This window comes from Geotrypetes seraphini, chromosome 1, assembly GCF_902459505.1.
Source record: "Geotrypetes seraphini chromosome 1, aGeoSer1.1, whole genome shotgun sequence".
Lineage (NCBI taxonomy): Eukaryota > Metazoa > Chordata > Amphibia > Gymnophiona > Dermophiidae > Geotrypetes > Geotrypetes seraphini.
Window position 1 is genome coordinate 467610880 of NC_047084.1, and position 15213 is coordinate 467626092.

Genomic DNA, 15213 nt, shown 5'->3' on the forward strand with positions numbered 1-15213 from the left:
AATGGTAGCACTTTAGGTAGAAAGTGTTCCAAAAAAGTAATAGGATTATTTTTTTCTACCCCTTCCGGTATTCCTATTATTCTTAAATTATTTCTTCTTTCACGGTTCCGGCTGTCTTCAAGGTCTTTTTTAATTTCTTCTACCTCTTTCCATATGATTTTGTTTTGTCTTGCGTTCAGATTAAGTTGTTCAAAGTTATCCTCTATTAGGTTTATTCTGTTTTCCGTCACTTCCACTCTTTTAGTTAATGCTGCTGCATCTTCAATAGCTTTTTGTAGTTTTTTGTTGCTGTCCAGAACAATTTCTTTAATTTGTCTTAATTCTTCCATTACATCGAGGTTGTCATCTGATGGCAGTGGAGCTTTTGAAGGAGTGATGCTTGGCTCCGGTTTTGATCGTTTATTACTTCCTGTACCGGATCCTCCTGCTCCTAAATCGCTTTTGTTCTGTTTGCTAGACGTCATTGTCTTTCAATATTTAGATATTTTTCTTTTGAATTTTGATTTTTTTTTGTAGTAATTTCAAAATTATAGCTTTTGAGTATGGAGCTATTCGTTTACCCGACCATCGGAATGCGCGTCCAAGCCACGCCCCCTTTTTTTTCACCGGATCTTGCTTCATCTGAGTATTTTGTTTCCAATCCATAAAGAGTTTGAAAGGGTGGCAATTTTTGAGTGATTTGGAGGCGAGTGCAGCAGCGAGAGCAGTATTTCAGTGACCAGACATCAAGAGTAAATTTGCTCCTCCTCCGTCGACAGGTCCGTTCGGTCGAAAACAAATGGCGTAAAACACTCTAACAATCACCTCCTTTCTTATAAAGAAAAAGCTTCTCACTACAAAAAAACCATTCAACAGACAAAAAAAGAGTATTATTCTAATCTTATTTCTTCCACTAATAACTCATCCACTCTCTTTAGTATTGCTCAGTCTCTTTCAAAATATTCTAAAAAAAAACTCACCCCTTCTATTTCAACTTTACCATCCGCCGATGAACTTTCTCAATTCTTTGACACCAGAGTCAAAACTATTCGAACTCACCTTGGATCTTCACTTCCTACTTTTTCGGTCCCAACTAATAATGACTTAACTTCCCTACCCATCAGTTCTTTCTCTAATTTCAAATTACCATCACTAGCTCAACTATTCACCACTCTACAATCTATAAATTCCCCCAATAACATTGCTGAAAGTTTTCCCCCTTTACTTCTCAAAAATTTTTTTTCTTTTTTCGGTCCTTATTTAAGGGAAATGATTTCCAAGTCTTTTTCCGATTGCTATGTCCCTAATGCATGGAAAACAGCTCTAATTTTCCCAAAACTTAAACAATACAACACCGATCCCTCTTTAGCCAACAACTACCGTCCTATCGCCAATTTGCCTTTAATTACTAAACTCACTGAAAAAATTATTCATTCTCAACTGTCAGAATTCTTTGACCAAACACATGCCCTACATCCTTATCAAACCGGCTTTCGAACTTCACATTCCACCGAATTATCATTACTTGGGCTTATTACAACTATACATTACTTTCACGATCACCTAAAATCTGTTATACTAATTTCCCTTGATTTATCCGCAGCATTCGATACCATAGACCATTCTTTACTTCTATCTAGATTAATAGATTGTAACATCACAGGTCACGCTCTCAACTGGTTTACATCCTACTTTCACGATCGTAACTCTAAAGTTCATGTAAAAAACCAAACTTCTTCTTCGGTAACTCAAACTTTCGGAGTGCCTCAAGGCTCTATTTTATCTCCGCTATTATTCAATATCTTTCTTTCCCCTCTTCTTTCTCTTGCTCAATCATTAGGATTCTCAATTTTTGCTTACGCTGACGATATACAGTTGCTTTATCCGATTAACACTTCAAACCCTTCAGATATTAATGAACTAAACACCAAATTAGATATTATAAGCGATTGGCTCTTTTCAAATAAACTTTCACTCAACGTTGATAAATCCTGTGGCCTTCTTCTCCCCATTAAAAAATCTGAAACATTATTAGGAACAATTTACATTAAATCTGCACCATTACTTATGGACACTAAAATAAAATTACTAGGCGTTACTTTAGACAGAGAGCTTAGCTTTCATGACCACATAAGTTCAGTAGTAAAAACCTGTTTCTTCAAATTACGTATCATCCGTTCACTCAGTTCAATCTTAAATACCGACTCGATTACTATCCTAATTCACTCCTTAGTCATTTCCCACTTAGACTACTGTAACTCTCTTTTAAATGGACTACCCCAAAAAGAACTTAGATGTTTACAACTCATACAAAATACAGCAATTAAACTCATCTACAAAATAGGTAAATTCGAACACGTCACCCCTCTTCTTAAAGAAGCTCATTGGCTCCCTGTCACCCACCGTATAATTTATAAAATTATTCTGCTTTCTTTTAAAATCAAACACTCCCACTTGCCCTTATTTCTTGATAAATTATTAATACCCCAAAGTTCTCCCCGTTCCTTAAGATCTACTGACCAAAAACTTATTTTCATTCCATCCTTAAAAGAATCCTACTATACTAGGAAAACTAATTTCGCTATAACTGCCCCCACCTTATGGAATTCTCTCCCTCAATTTCTTCGCGATGAACTTCATTTACCAAAATTCAAGGCCAATCTCAAAACCTTCCTATTTCAAGACGCTTTTGACAAATTTTAATCACCAATTATTAATTCTTTTTTTTTCTCTTTTTCTTTCTTTTATGGTCAGTTTACCTGTAATTCATAAATCTAACTTTTCTTCAGCGCATATCACTTTTACCATATACCCTCATCCCTCTTGTTCTACCCCTTCCCTCTATCTCATTTCTTCTAATATTATGTAACTTTTCCTCACCTCCCCACTTATCCTCACCTCCCCACTTATCCTCACTTTCTAGTTTGTCTGTATACGTAATATATGTTTACTCTAAATATTCAATACACCTAACTATTCTCCCTTCTACCTATTTTAAATTTTATTGTTAACCGGTCAGATATTCGTTTTATGATCGGGATATTAAAAACTAATAAACTTGAAACGAAGAGTATTTTTTGGAAGGATTACAGTGTGTTGAACATAAGAATAGCCTTACTGGGTCAGACCAATGGCCATCAAACCCAGTAGCCCGTACTCATGGTGGCCAAACCAGGTCACTAGTACCTGGCCAAAACCCAAAGAGTAGCAATATTCCATTCTATCAATCCAGGGCAAGCAGAGGCTTTCCCCATGTCTTAATAACGACTATGGACTTTTCCACCAGGAATTTGTCCAAACCTTTCTTAAAACCAGCTACTTTTGGTAAAAAGCTATCTGCTTTTACCACAACCTCTGGCAATGCGTTCCAGAGGCTAACTATTCTCTGAGTGAAAAAATATTTCCTTCTATTGGTTTTAAAAGTATTTCCCTGCAATTAAGGGTGAATAGGTGGAATAACTTGTAAGATTTTCATGGCTCCACATCATTCCCTTCTTGGTTGGGCTGAGAACATTTCAGCATCCCCTCATAAAACTCTGGGGACCTCAATATCCAACTTAGCTGCCCAATAAATCAATAGACCTTCTTAACAGCGTCAACTTCTTTGTCCCTCTAACCTGGTGTAAGCAAAGAGACCCTGGACTCTCTGAGACCTAACCGTCTTCGTCAAAACAGAGGGAGCAAACCCATATAGCACTTTGTATAATAATCTTTAAACAAAATTTGTGCCTGAACAGGGAGCCAGTGTATCTTGAAATAAAAAGATTTGTGGTCTAATTTATTCTGTGGGAAGATTAACCATAAGGCTGCGTTTTGAACAGTCTGGCAACTATGATAAAACAGTTACAAACATGCTAAGTATAAAACATTGCAGTAATCCAATGTTCTCACGGATAAAGCCTATACCAAAACTCGAAACTGGGCCTCTTCAAAATATTTGTCAATACACTGTAAATTACTCAACGCAAAGACTATTGAACCAACTTACTGGCTTGTAGCTAAACAGTACAACACCCACTCACCACAACAACTAACAGTCTCAGTGAAAGCGCCAATTGATAGACTGCATTGTTAATCATACTAGTTGCAGTAGGCGACTTCTCCCTCCATCAATAATACCCTTGTCTGTGTTAAGGTTTAACCTATGAAAACATGTCCAAGCCTCCATTGTTCCAACAACCTTATCTAGAGAATGTATCACAGGCAGTAGAATATTGGAATGCTGCTACTATTTTGGTTTTTGCCAGGTACTTGTGACTTGGATTGGCCTCGTGAAGATGGGATACTGGGCTAGATGGACCATTAGTCAGATCCAGTGTGTGCATGAAAAAAGGGAGATCCAGTAAGGTTATTCTTATGTCTGCATAGCAATACAGTAGTACCCTTGGACAAAGCCTACTATTTTCTACCTTAGTTATTGAGAAAATTTTGTTGCTTCTCTTTTCTCAATGCCTCCTGAAAATCAGATATAGTATACCAGCTAGCTTACACAATTGCATGTTTAACACCTAAATAGCACTAATTTTCACCACTGCTGCTGCTTGTGTGGAATTATTCCAGTTATCTACTACTCTTTAGTAAGAAATCTGTGCATGTTTCATCTAAACCATCATCCCCTTTGTCCCTGAAACTGATTTGGGCTGGAAATTTACCTCGTATGAAAATAGAATACCAGGCAAGATGGACCCTTGGTCTGACCCAGTAGGTCATCTCTTATGTTCTTAGTATTGGAATATCTGTCAAACCCCTTTTTCCTTTGTTGAAGTTGTCTGGCAATAGTTTATATTGGAGTAGTTTGTGCAGAATTTTCACCCCCACAATTCAAAATATTTTATGAATCTTGTAAAAAACCCATTCTGAGCTCTTCTGAGAGGACAGGATATAAAAATAACTAAATAAATGTAGCAAGCCAATATTCAAAGGAAATAAAGATTACGGTCAAAATAGACAAGGGGTTTTAATGGCTATCTTAAGAACTTGGGTGCCTACTGCTGCTTTGGATGGCCTATTTTTGGCTTAAGCGAAGTATATAATCCTTGTTCCAGAAGTTTCAGCTTGTCCTTTGATAGAGGTTAAGAACCTAGAAACGGAGAAAAATGAAGGCAGACAAAGACCATATAGCTTACCCATGCCATATACTATCCCTTCCTCTCCCTTAGAGGTCCTATGTAATTGTTGCAAGCTTTGTCGAATTCAGTTACTGTTTTTGTTTCCATCACTTTCGCTGGGAGGCCATACCTCAAATTCACTACCCTTTCCATGAAGTATTTCCTCAGGTTACACATGAGTCTGTCTCTATTTCACTTTCATCCTATGCCTCTTCGTTCAAAGATTCCTTTGAATTGAAAGAGGCCCACCTCTTGTGCATTTGTGCTATGGAGGTATTTGAATGTCTTTACTATATTTGCCCTTTTCCACTTTTCTTTTAGAAGTATACATGTGGAGATCTATATGTGTGTGTCCCCATAGGCTGTATGGAAGGCCACTGACCATTTTAATAGCTTCCCTTTGGACAAACTTTCTATCCTGTTTATTTTTTTTAAAGGTGTGGTCTCCAAATTGTACAGGTCCATTGGAGTCTTATACAGAGGTATCATCACCTCCTTTTTCCTACTGGCTAGTCTTTCTGTGCACTGAAACATCCTTCTAGCTTTCACCATTACCTTTACATATTGGGCTATGTTAAGACCATTGCACACAATCGCACCTAAGTCCTGCTCCTTTTTTGGGTACAGAAGTTCTTTACCCCTTAAATTGTACCATTCCCTCAGGGCTTTGCAGCTTAAACGCATAACCCTGTATTTTTTTTTTTTTTTACCATTAAATTTTAGTTAACAAATTTCAGATCATTCTTCAACCTTTACTAGATCCTTCCTCATGTTATCCACAGTATCACACAAAACTTGGGCATACAAAAAATTTATATAAAACATTCAGGTAATAAATTATTTCAGTATATCATGCTACCACATGTATTCAAAGTACTTTTTGATTAGATGGTGGCATGATATACTGAAATAATTTATCCACAGCATCAGGCAGTGGCGTAGTAAGGGAGGGGGGACCTGCCCGGGTGCCATCTTGGAGGGGATGCCAACACTTCTTGGCCCCACCCCCACTCTGTACTTCTTTAAATCTTCGCCAGCATGAGCAACTACTCTGTCTTGCTGTTCGCACCAGCCTGGCTCCCTCTGAAATCACTTCCAGGTCACAGGGCCAGGAAGTGATGTCAGAAGGAAAGCCAACAGGATAGAGTTGGCTTTAGAAACTGCTTGCACTGGCAAAGATTTAAAGAGGTACGGGGCGAGAAAGGGAGCAAGTGTGGTGCTGAGGGGGGAGGGGCACCACAGCCCTGGATGCTTTCTACCCTTTCTACACCATTGGTATCCTATTGTAGATTTTGGTAATAATGTGTGTAATATGGGGAGGTTAATGCTCTGTCACTCATCCTCATCGAAGCCTGGAGAACCAAAGCTCCTCTTAAAAATAAAGGAGCTAGTGAATATATTTTCAGAAGCAGTGCTAGTGCCCTTTTTGGATCTTTAATGACTCTTCTCTTTGTTTTCTTTCTCTCCCTCTCAAACCTCCTTCTCTATTTTCTCACTTCATTTTTTTTCTCTCACTCTTGCTTTTGGCTTCCTCATTCTCTTACTCCTGTCTCTTGCTGCACTCCCCCTCCCCCCAACAGTCTTTTGTCATGCGGAAACATTACTTCAATGATGCAGAGACTGGCTTTTTCAAGAAGACAAAAAGAAAAGTAACCCCCAAGAATCCAATGACAGGTGAGTGATTGAGAGAAGATATGGAGCAAAGAGAATAAGTGGAGAGGCAATCACTTCTGTGATTAGTGAGCTCACTCTGGCATGTACATTTTCTGCAAATATTTCTTCTGCCCCTTTATTTTCTCACATTCTTTTATTGTTACAGATCCTTCTATGGTCATGGATATGATGAAGGGGAATCTAACTAATGTTCTTCCCATGATTCTCATTGGAGGCTGGATCAACTGGGCTTTCTCTGGCTTCGTGACAAGTAGGTGCCATAAAGATGAAGGAGGGGGTGGTGATCAAATTCCCCACTAGATGAACTTGCAACAGAAGGGAAGGCAGGAGTTGAAGAGACTGCACTTGCCTGAGGAGGCTGTACTGAATTTGGAGTGGTTTGAAGGAGCATCTAAATAAAGGCTCTGGTTATAGCTTTTGAAAGCAGTCTTAACTTCAGAGGTGGACATTTTCTTGGCCTTCCCACAAACCTTTGGGTCTCTACTAGTTTCAGTTACAGCAAAGGGCTTACTATGGTCGTCAGCAACAGTAGAATATTAGTCTTCAGAAAGGGGTTACCTACGCTGCAGAAAATATAAACAAAAGTTCTTTAGCGTCCCTCCAGACCGATACAGAAAAAGATGGGTTTACACACCTTTGCCAGTAGGTGGAGACTGAGACATTGACTTTTGGCTGTAGTAGAAGTGGGCTGTGCATTTCCATTTACAGCAGGGGTGTTCGGGCCGCATGTGGCCCCACTAGCGCTTGAGGACAATGCGGTGTTTTCCTTCTGCCACCCCCAGCTGTTTAACGTCTTGCCGGCTCCCTCCTCTATCTTGCAGCGTTCACTCAAAACCGCGGGCAGAGGCTCCTACGTGCCTCCTACAGCTGATTTGGAAGCGTTCCCTCTGATGTTTTGACGTCAGAGGAAACGCTTCCAGATCAGCCACAGGAGGCACGTAGGAGCCGCTGCCCACGGCTTTGAGTGAACGTTGAAAGACGGAGGAGGGAGCAGGAAAAAGGTAAACACCCGTGGCCCAGAAGGGAGAAATGGAGAAGGGCGTGAGATTTGAGAGGGAGGGAGCATAAACTTAGGAAAAATGATGGAAGGAAGGAGGAAGGGGCATGAATTTAGGACACAGAATGAAGGGAAAGATAGAGGGGAGCATGAGCCATAAGATGGAAGAATGGAGGGAGTGAGGGAAAGAGATGCAGATGTGAGAGAGATAATAGAAAGGGAGAATTGAGTGTCAGAGAAGGAAAGAGATGGTGCAGTTGGGGAGATAAAGAAAAAGAACTGTTGGGCAGAGAGAGGAGGGATGGAGACAGAGAGAGAATTATTGACATGGTGGTGGGAGAGGAGTGAGGTAGAGATGCATGGGTGCAAAGAGAAGAGGGAGAAAATGCTGGGCCGAGGAAGCCTCCTGGATGTTGGGGATTTTTGGTGAGGGGGAGGGTATTAAAAGAAGTGCCAGATTGGGCCCTGGGGGGAGAGCTTATGGGGCCAGAAACAGAGGACAGAGAGCGAGATGGTGGGCAATGGTCTGAAGGGAGAGAAGTTGGACCTGGGGTGGTGTGGAGGAAGAGGGAAAGAGATACTTGAAGGGAGAGCTGTTGGCAAGAGAAAGGAAGAAATGGTGGACCTTGGGAAGGGAGGCAGACGGACAGGAGGAGAGATGGGATGGGGGGCAGTTGGGAAGAGAAAGGGAGAGAAATTGGATCTAGGGATGGGAGGGATGGAGAAATGTTAGGCCTGTGGATGGAAGGCAGAGAGAAGCAGCATCTCTCTTTTTTTCTCCATTTCATTGTTCAGCATCAAGGGGGGAGAGAAGAAAAACAGAAAAGAGGGAGCAAAATGTTGGATCATGGAGATAGAGGAGGAGGAGAGATGGAACCATGGAAGGGCAGGAGGGAAGAGAGCTGGTGCTAGGGATAGAAAGAAAGGGACAGGGAATTATAGCCTGACCAGTGGAGAGAGGGACAGGGATTCTGAAAGTGGTGAGCCATGTGGATGAGGTCAAAAGGGAGATGACGAGTGAGAGAAGTGAGTACAGTGGTAGAACTGTGGTAATGGGGAGTAGATAGAAGAGAATGGGAGGCTGGGAAAGGAGTGAGATGGGAAATGGGAGAGCTAGGGACTGAGAGAAGATGGAAAATTGAGAGGTAGATGAACATTTAAAAAGAAGAAGGGTGAGAAAGAAGACAAGATTTGAGTGGACAGAGGCAGAAAAGAAAAAGTTAAGAAAGCTGAAAGGGAAAAATCAATACGTTGGAGATAGGAATAAGAAGGAAATGGAACGACAGAAGAGGAGAAAAAAATTGGACAGCAGACACTGGAAACAGAATTAGTTGAAGATAGAGAAAAAGCAGAAAGAAAGACTGGGAAAACAAAACATCCAGACAACAAGGTAGGAAAAAATTGTTTTATTTTGAATTTATTAACTGGAATATGTTAGCTTTGGGATATATGTGCATCACAATTTATTTTTTATTCAGTGGCCTTGTCATATACAGCTAATTTGAGGGAGGGACTGGAGCCCAAAATTAGTGTCTGGGCACCAAAGTTTTTCCCCGCCCAAGTGCAATTTTATAAATACTTGAGCTAGTGGGGATTCCCAAGCCCTGCCAACTGAAGATATCTTCCTCCAGTCTGGCAACTCAAATTCTTCAAGCTTTGCAGCCAATGGCAATATCCTCAAGCTGCCACTGCTTTAATGCATGCATGAAAGCCAAGGGGGGCGGGGAGGAGGGAAGGCAGCAGCTCTGCAATATTGCTACCAGCTGCAGAACTTGGGAAGTTGGAAGGGGAGGAGGTGGCCGTCGATTGGTGAGGCTTGGGGATCCCTACTAGCTACAGCAGGGGAGATATTCATTTTAAGGGAGCCTAAGCTCAAAGTGGGAGGCCCAAAAAAGCAGTAATATTTATCCTGATTAAACGATCCTCCACGTGCGCTGCTGACAGCTGATTCAGCATCCCCGCTCTGATGAGGCTCACCTCCTGAAGACGCTCACCGTAGCTGTAATAGAAGTGAATGGGAGAACCAGGAGCGCGCATCCCTGCTCATCAGGTGTCAGTAGTGCACATGGAGGGATCACTCAGTCAGGGTAAGTATTACTGCTTTTTTGGGTTCCTCTCCACAATGTCCCTTTAATGAAGGTTTATTATTAGATATATACATCTTCTATATTAGTGATTGCAGATTTGGGACCTGCTCAATCTTTTTTGTTGTTCATCGGCTAGTGTTAGTGTTTGTGCAGCCCCAGAAAATTTTTTTTCGGCCAATGCGGCCCAGGGAAGCCAAAAGGTTGGACACCCTTGATCTACAGTCTGTTCTCAGTTAGAGAGTTGCACGGGGACAGAAATCCCACCTACTCCGCCCGTCCCCGCAAGGATCCTCTCCATCCCCGTCAGGATTCTCTCCATCCCCACCCATCCCCGCAAGGAATTACCTCCATCCCCGCCCGTCCCCATAAAAAGCAGCAATTGCTTCTGACCGGATCATCAATTCCACAGTTTCTTTTGTGTTTGCGCTGCTGTTTTCCTTGTGGAATCTCTTTGGTGGAACCCTTTTTTTGTTTTCTGTTCGGGTAATTAACTTATAAACCCCCTCTTTTACTAAGACTGACATGTCCATTATATTATATGGACAAACCTTGCCTGTGAGTGATTCACGGAGGACGGAGTGGAGCCAGAGCAAACTGATTTCATTTTTTGACATTGGCTTCAAGGATGGTTAATCTATGCTGTGCTACTGTGTGCAGTTGTCTTTTTTGGAGACTTTAATAAAGAACAGTTTGAAGAATTTTCCAGCTGGGAGTTTTTTTTGGCCATATGAAGCTTAACAGGCCTTTTTTTCTCCCCCTTTTTTTGAATTCAAGACAGTTGTTTAGCTTTTAGCTCTGGCAACTGCATTGTGTTTGATTGGTCTCCTATATTGATTGTGGATAAGTGTGTGTGGTGATTTTGTTTTTTTTGTTTTGTTTTTTTTTAAATTTCAGCTACCCCAACATTGACTGGATAAATGCTGCATCAGGGAATGCTAGGGAGGTAAAATTCTTAATGTCATAAATGACTGCTTCTTGGAGCAACTGGTCCAGGGACCAACAAGAGGGGGAGCTATTTTAAATTTGATCCTTAGTGGAATGCAGGACATAGTACGGGAGGTCATGGTTGGGTCCACTGGGAAACAGTGATCATAACCTGATCAAATCAGAGCTGATAACTGGAGTGATGTCGTTAAAGAAATCTATAAATGACCTAGAAATTGGCACAAGTGAGGTGATTAAATTTGCGGACAATACAAAGTTATTCAGAGTAGTGAGGACACAGAAGGATTGCAAAGACCTACAATGAGACATAAACACACTCGAGGAATGGGCTGCGAAATGGCAAATGAGGTTCAACGTGGATAAGTGCAAGGCGATGCATGTCAGTAACAAAAATCATATGCACGAATACAGGATGTCCGGTGCTATACTCGGAGAGAGCCCCCAGGAGTACTTGTAGACAAGTCAATGAAACCATCCATGCAATGTGCAGTGGCAGTGAAAAGGGCAAACAGAATGCTAGGAATGATTAAGATGGAGATCACAAACAGATCTGAGAAGGTTATCATACTGTTGTACTGGGCCATGGTACGCTCCCACAGATTCCTGCATCCAGCACTGGTCGCCATACATGAAAAGGACATAGTACTACTCGAAAGGGACCAGAGAAGAGCGACAAAATTGTTTAAGGGACTGGAGGAGTTGCCGTACAATGAGAGGCTAGAGAAACTGGGCCTCTTCTCCCTTGAAAAGAGGAGATTGAGAGGGGACATGATCGAAACATTCAAGATATTGAAGGGAATAGACTTAGTAGAGAAAGAGAGATTGTTCACTCTCTCCAAGGTGAAGAGAACGAGAGGGCACTCGCTAAAGTTAAAAGGGAATAGCTTCCGTACAAACGTAAGGAAATTCTTCACCCAGAGAGTGGTAGAAATCTGGAATGCTTTCAGAGGCTGTTATAGGGGAAAGCACCCTTCAGGGATTCAAGAAAAGGTTGGATAAGTTCCTACTGGAGCAGAACATATGCAGGTAAGACTAGACTCAAATAGGGCACTGGTCTTTGACCTAAGGGCTGCCGCTTGAGCAGACTGCTGTGCACAATGGACCACTAGTTTGGTTTGACCCAGCAGCGGCAAATCTTGTTATGTACTGTAGCGGCATTTAATTTTCGCAAGGGCGACTATGATAAAATGAGGAAAATGGTTAAAAAGAAGCTAAAAGGGTATGTTGGTATGTTGGTCAGAAGTGTTCATGGAAGCGCAGATCAGATGTATTCCACATATTAACAAAGGTGAAAAGAAGAGAAAACGAGAACCGGCATGGTTTAAAGGCAAAGTGAATGATGTTATTACAGTCAAGAAAACATCCTTTAAAGGATGGTGGGTGGACACATGAAACGCGCTTCCGGAGGATGTGATAGGCCAGAGCACTTTACAGGGGTTCAAGGAAGGTTTGTATAGGTTCCTGGAGGATAAGGGGATTGAGGGGTACAGATAGAACTAGAGGTAGGTTATAGAAGTGGTCAGAAACCACTTCACAGGTCATAGACCTGATGGGCCGCCGTGGGAGCGGACCGCTGGGCGAGATGGACCTCTGGTCTGACCCAGTGGAGGCAACTTCTTATGTAAAGAATGGAAAAAGGTTCTCAATGAAGACAAGAAGAGACATAAGCACTGGCAAGTTAGATGCAAAGCATTGATAAAGAAAGCTAAACAAGAATATGAAAAACAACTTGCCAAAGAGGCAAAAACTCATAGTAACAATTTTTTTACGTACATCAAAAGCAGAAAACCTGTGAGGGAACCTGTGGGACCTTTGGATGATCAAGGAGTAAAAGGTGTTCTCAGGGAGGATAGAGCCGTAACGGAGAGATTGAATGATTTCTTTACTTCAGTCTTTATGGAAGAAGATGTAAGAAATCTAATTGAACCGGAAATGGTTTTCAAGGGTGATGAGGCGAAGGAATCGAAAGAAATCTTGGTGAACCTAGAAGACGTACTAAGCCAAATTGACAAGCGATAAACCACCTGGATTGGATGGTATACATCCCAGGGTACTGAAAGAACTCAAACATGAAATTGATGATCTGCTGTTGGTGATCTGTAACCTGTCATTAAAATCGTCTGTAGTACCTGAAGATTGTAGGGGTGGCCAATGTTATGCCAATTTTTAAAAAGGGTTCCGGGGAGATTTGGGAAATTACAGACTGGTAAGCCTGACCTCGGTGCTGAGCAAAATAGTGGAAACAATTATAAAAAATAAAATTGTGGAGTTGTCTCTTGAATACGCGATTCATTTTCTATGCAATTGTATTTTGTGCCTCTCTTAGGTTGTGTTGGTAGGGGAGGGGTAGGGGGGGAGATGGAGGTGGAGGTGGGGTAGGGGGTTTGTTTCTTGTGCTCTTATACTAAAAAAATGGTTGTATTCTGCTGTTAATTTGTGTACTTTGTTATAATAAACACATTTAAATATATAAAAAATAAAATTGTGGAACATTGTAGATAAACATGATTTAATGAGACAAGAGTCAGCAAGGGTTCAGCCGAGGGAGATCTTGCTTGACTACTTTGAAAGGTGTGAATTAACACATGGATAACAGCAAGCGTTGATTTAGTGTATCTGGATTTCCAGAAGGCTTTTGATAGAGTTCCTCATGGGAGGCTCCTGAGAAAATTAAAGGGTCATGGGATAGGAGGCAATGTTCAATTGTGGATTAAGAACTGGTTATCGGACAGAAAACAGAGGGTAGGTTTGAATGGCCATTTTTCTCAGTGGAAGAGAGTAAATACTGGTGTGCCGCAGGGATCTGTGCTGGGCCCGGTGCTATATAACTTATTTATAAATGATCTAAAAATTGGAACTGCGAGCGAGGTGATTAAATTTGCAGATGTCACTAAACTGTTCAAAGTTGTTAAAACACATGCAGACTCTGGAAAACCTGCAGGAAGACCTTAGGAAATTGGAAGACTGGGCGTCCAGATGACAGGATGAAATTCAATGTGGACAAATACTAAGTGATGCACATTGGGAAGAATAATCCAAATCATAATTATTGGATGCTAGGGACCACCTTGAGGGTCAGCACTTAAGAAAAGGATCTGGGTGTCATCGTAGACAATATGCTGAAACCTTCTGCCCAATGTGTGGCAGCAGCCAAGAAGGCAAACAGGATGTCGGGAATTATTAGAAAAGGGATGGTTAACAAGACTAAGAATGTTATAATGCCTCTATCGCTCAATGGTATGATCTCGCCTTGAGTATTATGTTCAGTTCTGGTCTCCTTATCTCAAAAAAAGATATAGCAGCACTAGAAAAAGTTTTTAAAGAAGAGCGACCAAGAGATAAAGGGGATGAAACTCCTCTCGGCTGAGGGGAGATATGATTAAAGTCTACAAAATCCTGAGTGGTGTAGAACTGGTACAAGTAGATCGTTGTTTTTTTAATTATTGCATCAAGATTTACAAAGACTAGGGAACACTCGATGAAGTTACAGAGCAATACTTTTAAAGCTAATAGGAGGAAATATTTTTGACTCGGAGAATAGTCAAGCTATCTTTCTTACACAACTACTCCTTGCCACCCATATTTATTGTACACTGCCCTGCTTTGATCTCCTTGCAGTCCTCTGGAGTCCTTAAAAAGATTTCACACCCTTTTTCTTCCCTTTGTGCAGGAAAGTCCATGCCACCATCTCCTCCCTGGCTTTAGCTTCGACTATCCTTTCTAACCTCCTTTGCAATCCAGCATGTCACCTCTATATCCTCTGCATTACTATTCTGGATCAAAGCATCCATTCTTTTGATTCCTTTCTCTCATAGCTTTTACTGCTGCCTCCTGGCTGCAGACTTTGTATTTTTTCTCCATCACTGAAAAGGCCAAACCAAATAGGAAAAGCCATTTATCTTTACTGTTTTCTTCTTGCAGCTTAGAAGTGATATTTTAAGCTCCTCCTTCCTCTACAATGTTAAAATAAATTTGAGAGAATGTATGGCTCTCATCTTAGCTGTAATCTTTTCCTTGGTCTGAAAATCCTGAACACATATCACTGTCTCTTAGTATTTTTGGGTGGAATACCCTATGGGCTCTGTCCAATCTCACCACACCCTACTCTACTATGGTTTCACATTGTGTTGTGCTATTGCCTTTCAGTCTTTGTAGTTTAGTGTATGGGGCATTTGATATACTGCACTCCCCTTATACATAGATTGCTTTTGTTTCTTCTAGTTCTGTTTTCCAGGTCTTAAGTTTTTTGTAGAGGAGCCTATTGCGAGCCTATTCCAGGTCAGCTATGACTTGTCTTGATTGGTCTAGTAACTCGGAAACATCCAAGAAGCTGCTGAAACTTGCACAGATTTCACATCTTCTTTACCCCCTGCAGTTCCTTTAGGCCAGGGAATGCAGATACTTGTCATAGGGGGGGAATAGT

The 15213-nt window shown here is 41.3% G+C and overlaps 1 protein-coding gene across 1 annotated transcript in view; it reads left to right on the forward strand.

Annotated features, from left to right (window-relative positions):
• Positions 1-15213, forward strand: part of LOC117350166 (ER membrane protein complex subunit 3-like) — a 59600-nt gene that overhangs the window by 25951 nt on the left and 18436 nt on the right. Inside the window, exons 3-4 of the mRNA XM_033924228.1 lie at positions 6668-6761; positions 6907-7011. Coding sequence (XP_033780119.1) covers positions 6668-6761; positions 6907-7011 — 199 coding nt within the window. The remainder of the gene's footprint in view (positions 1-6667; positions 6762-6906; positions 7012-15213) is intronic.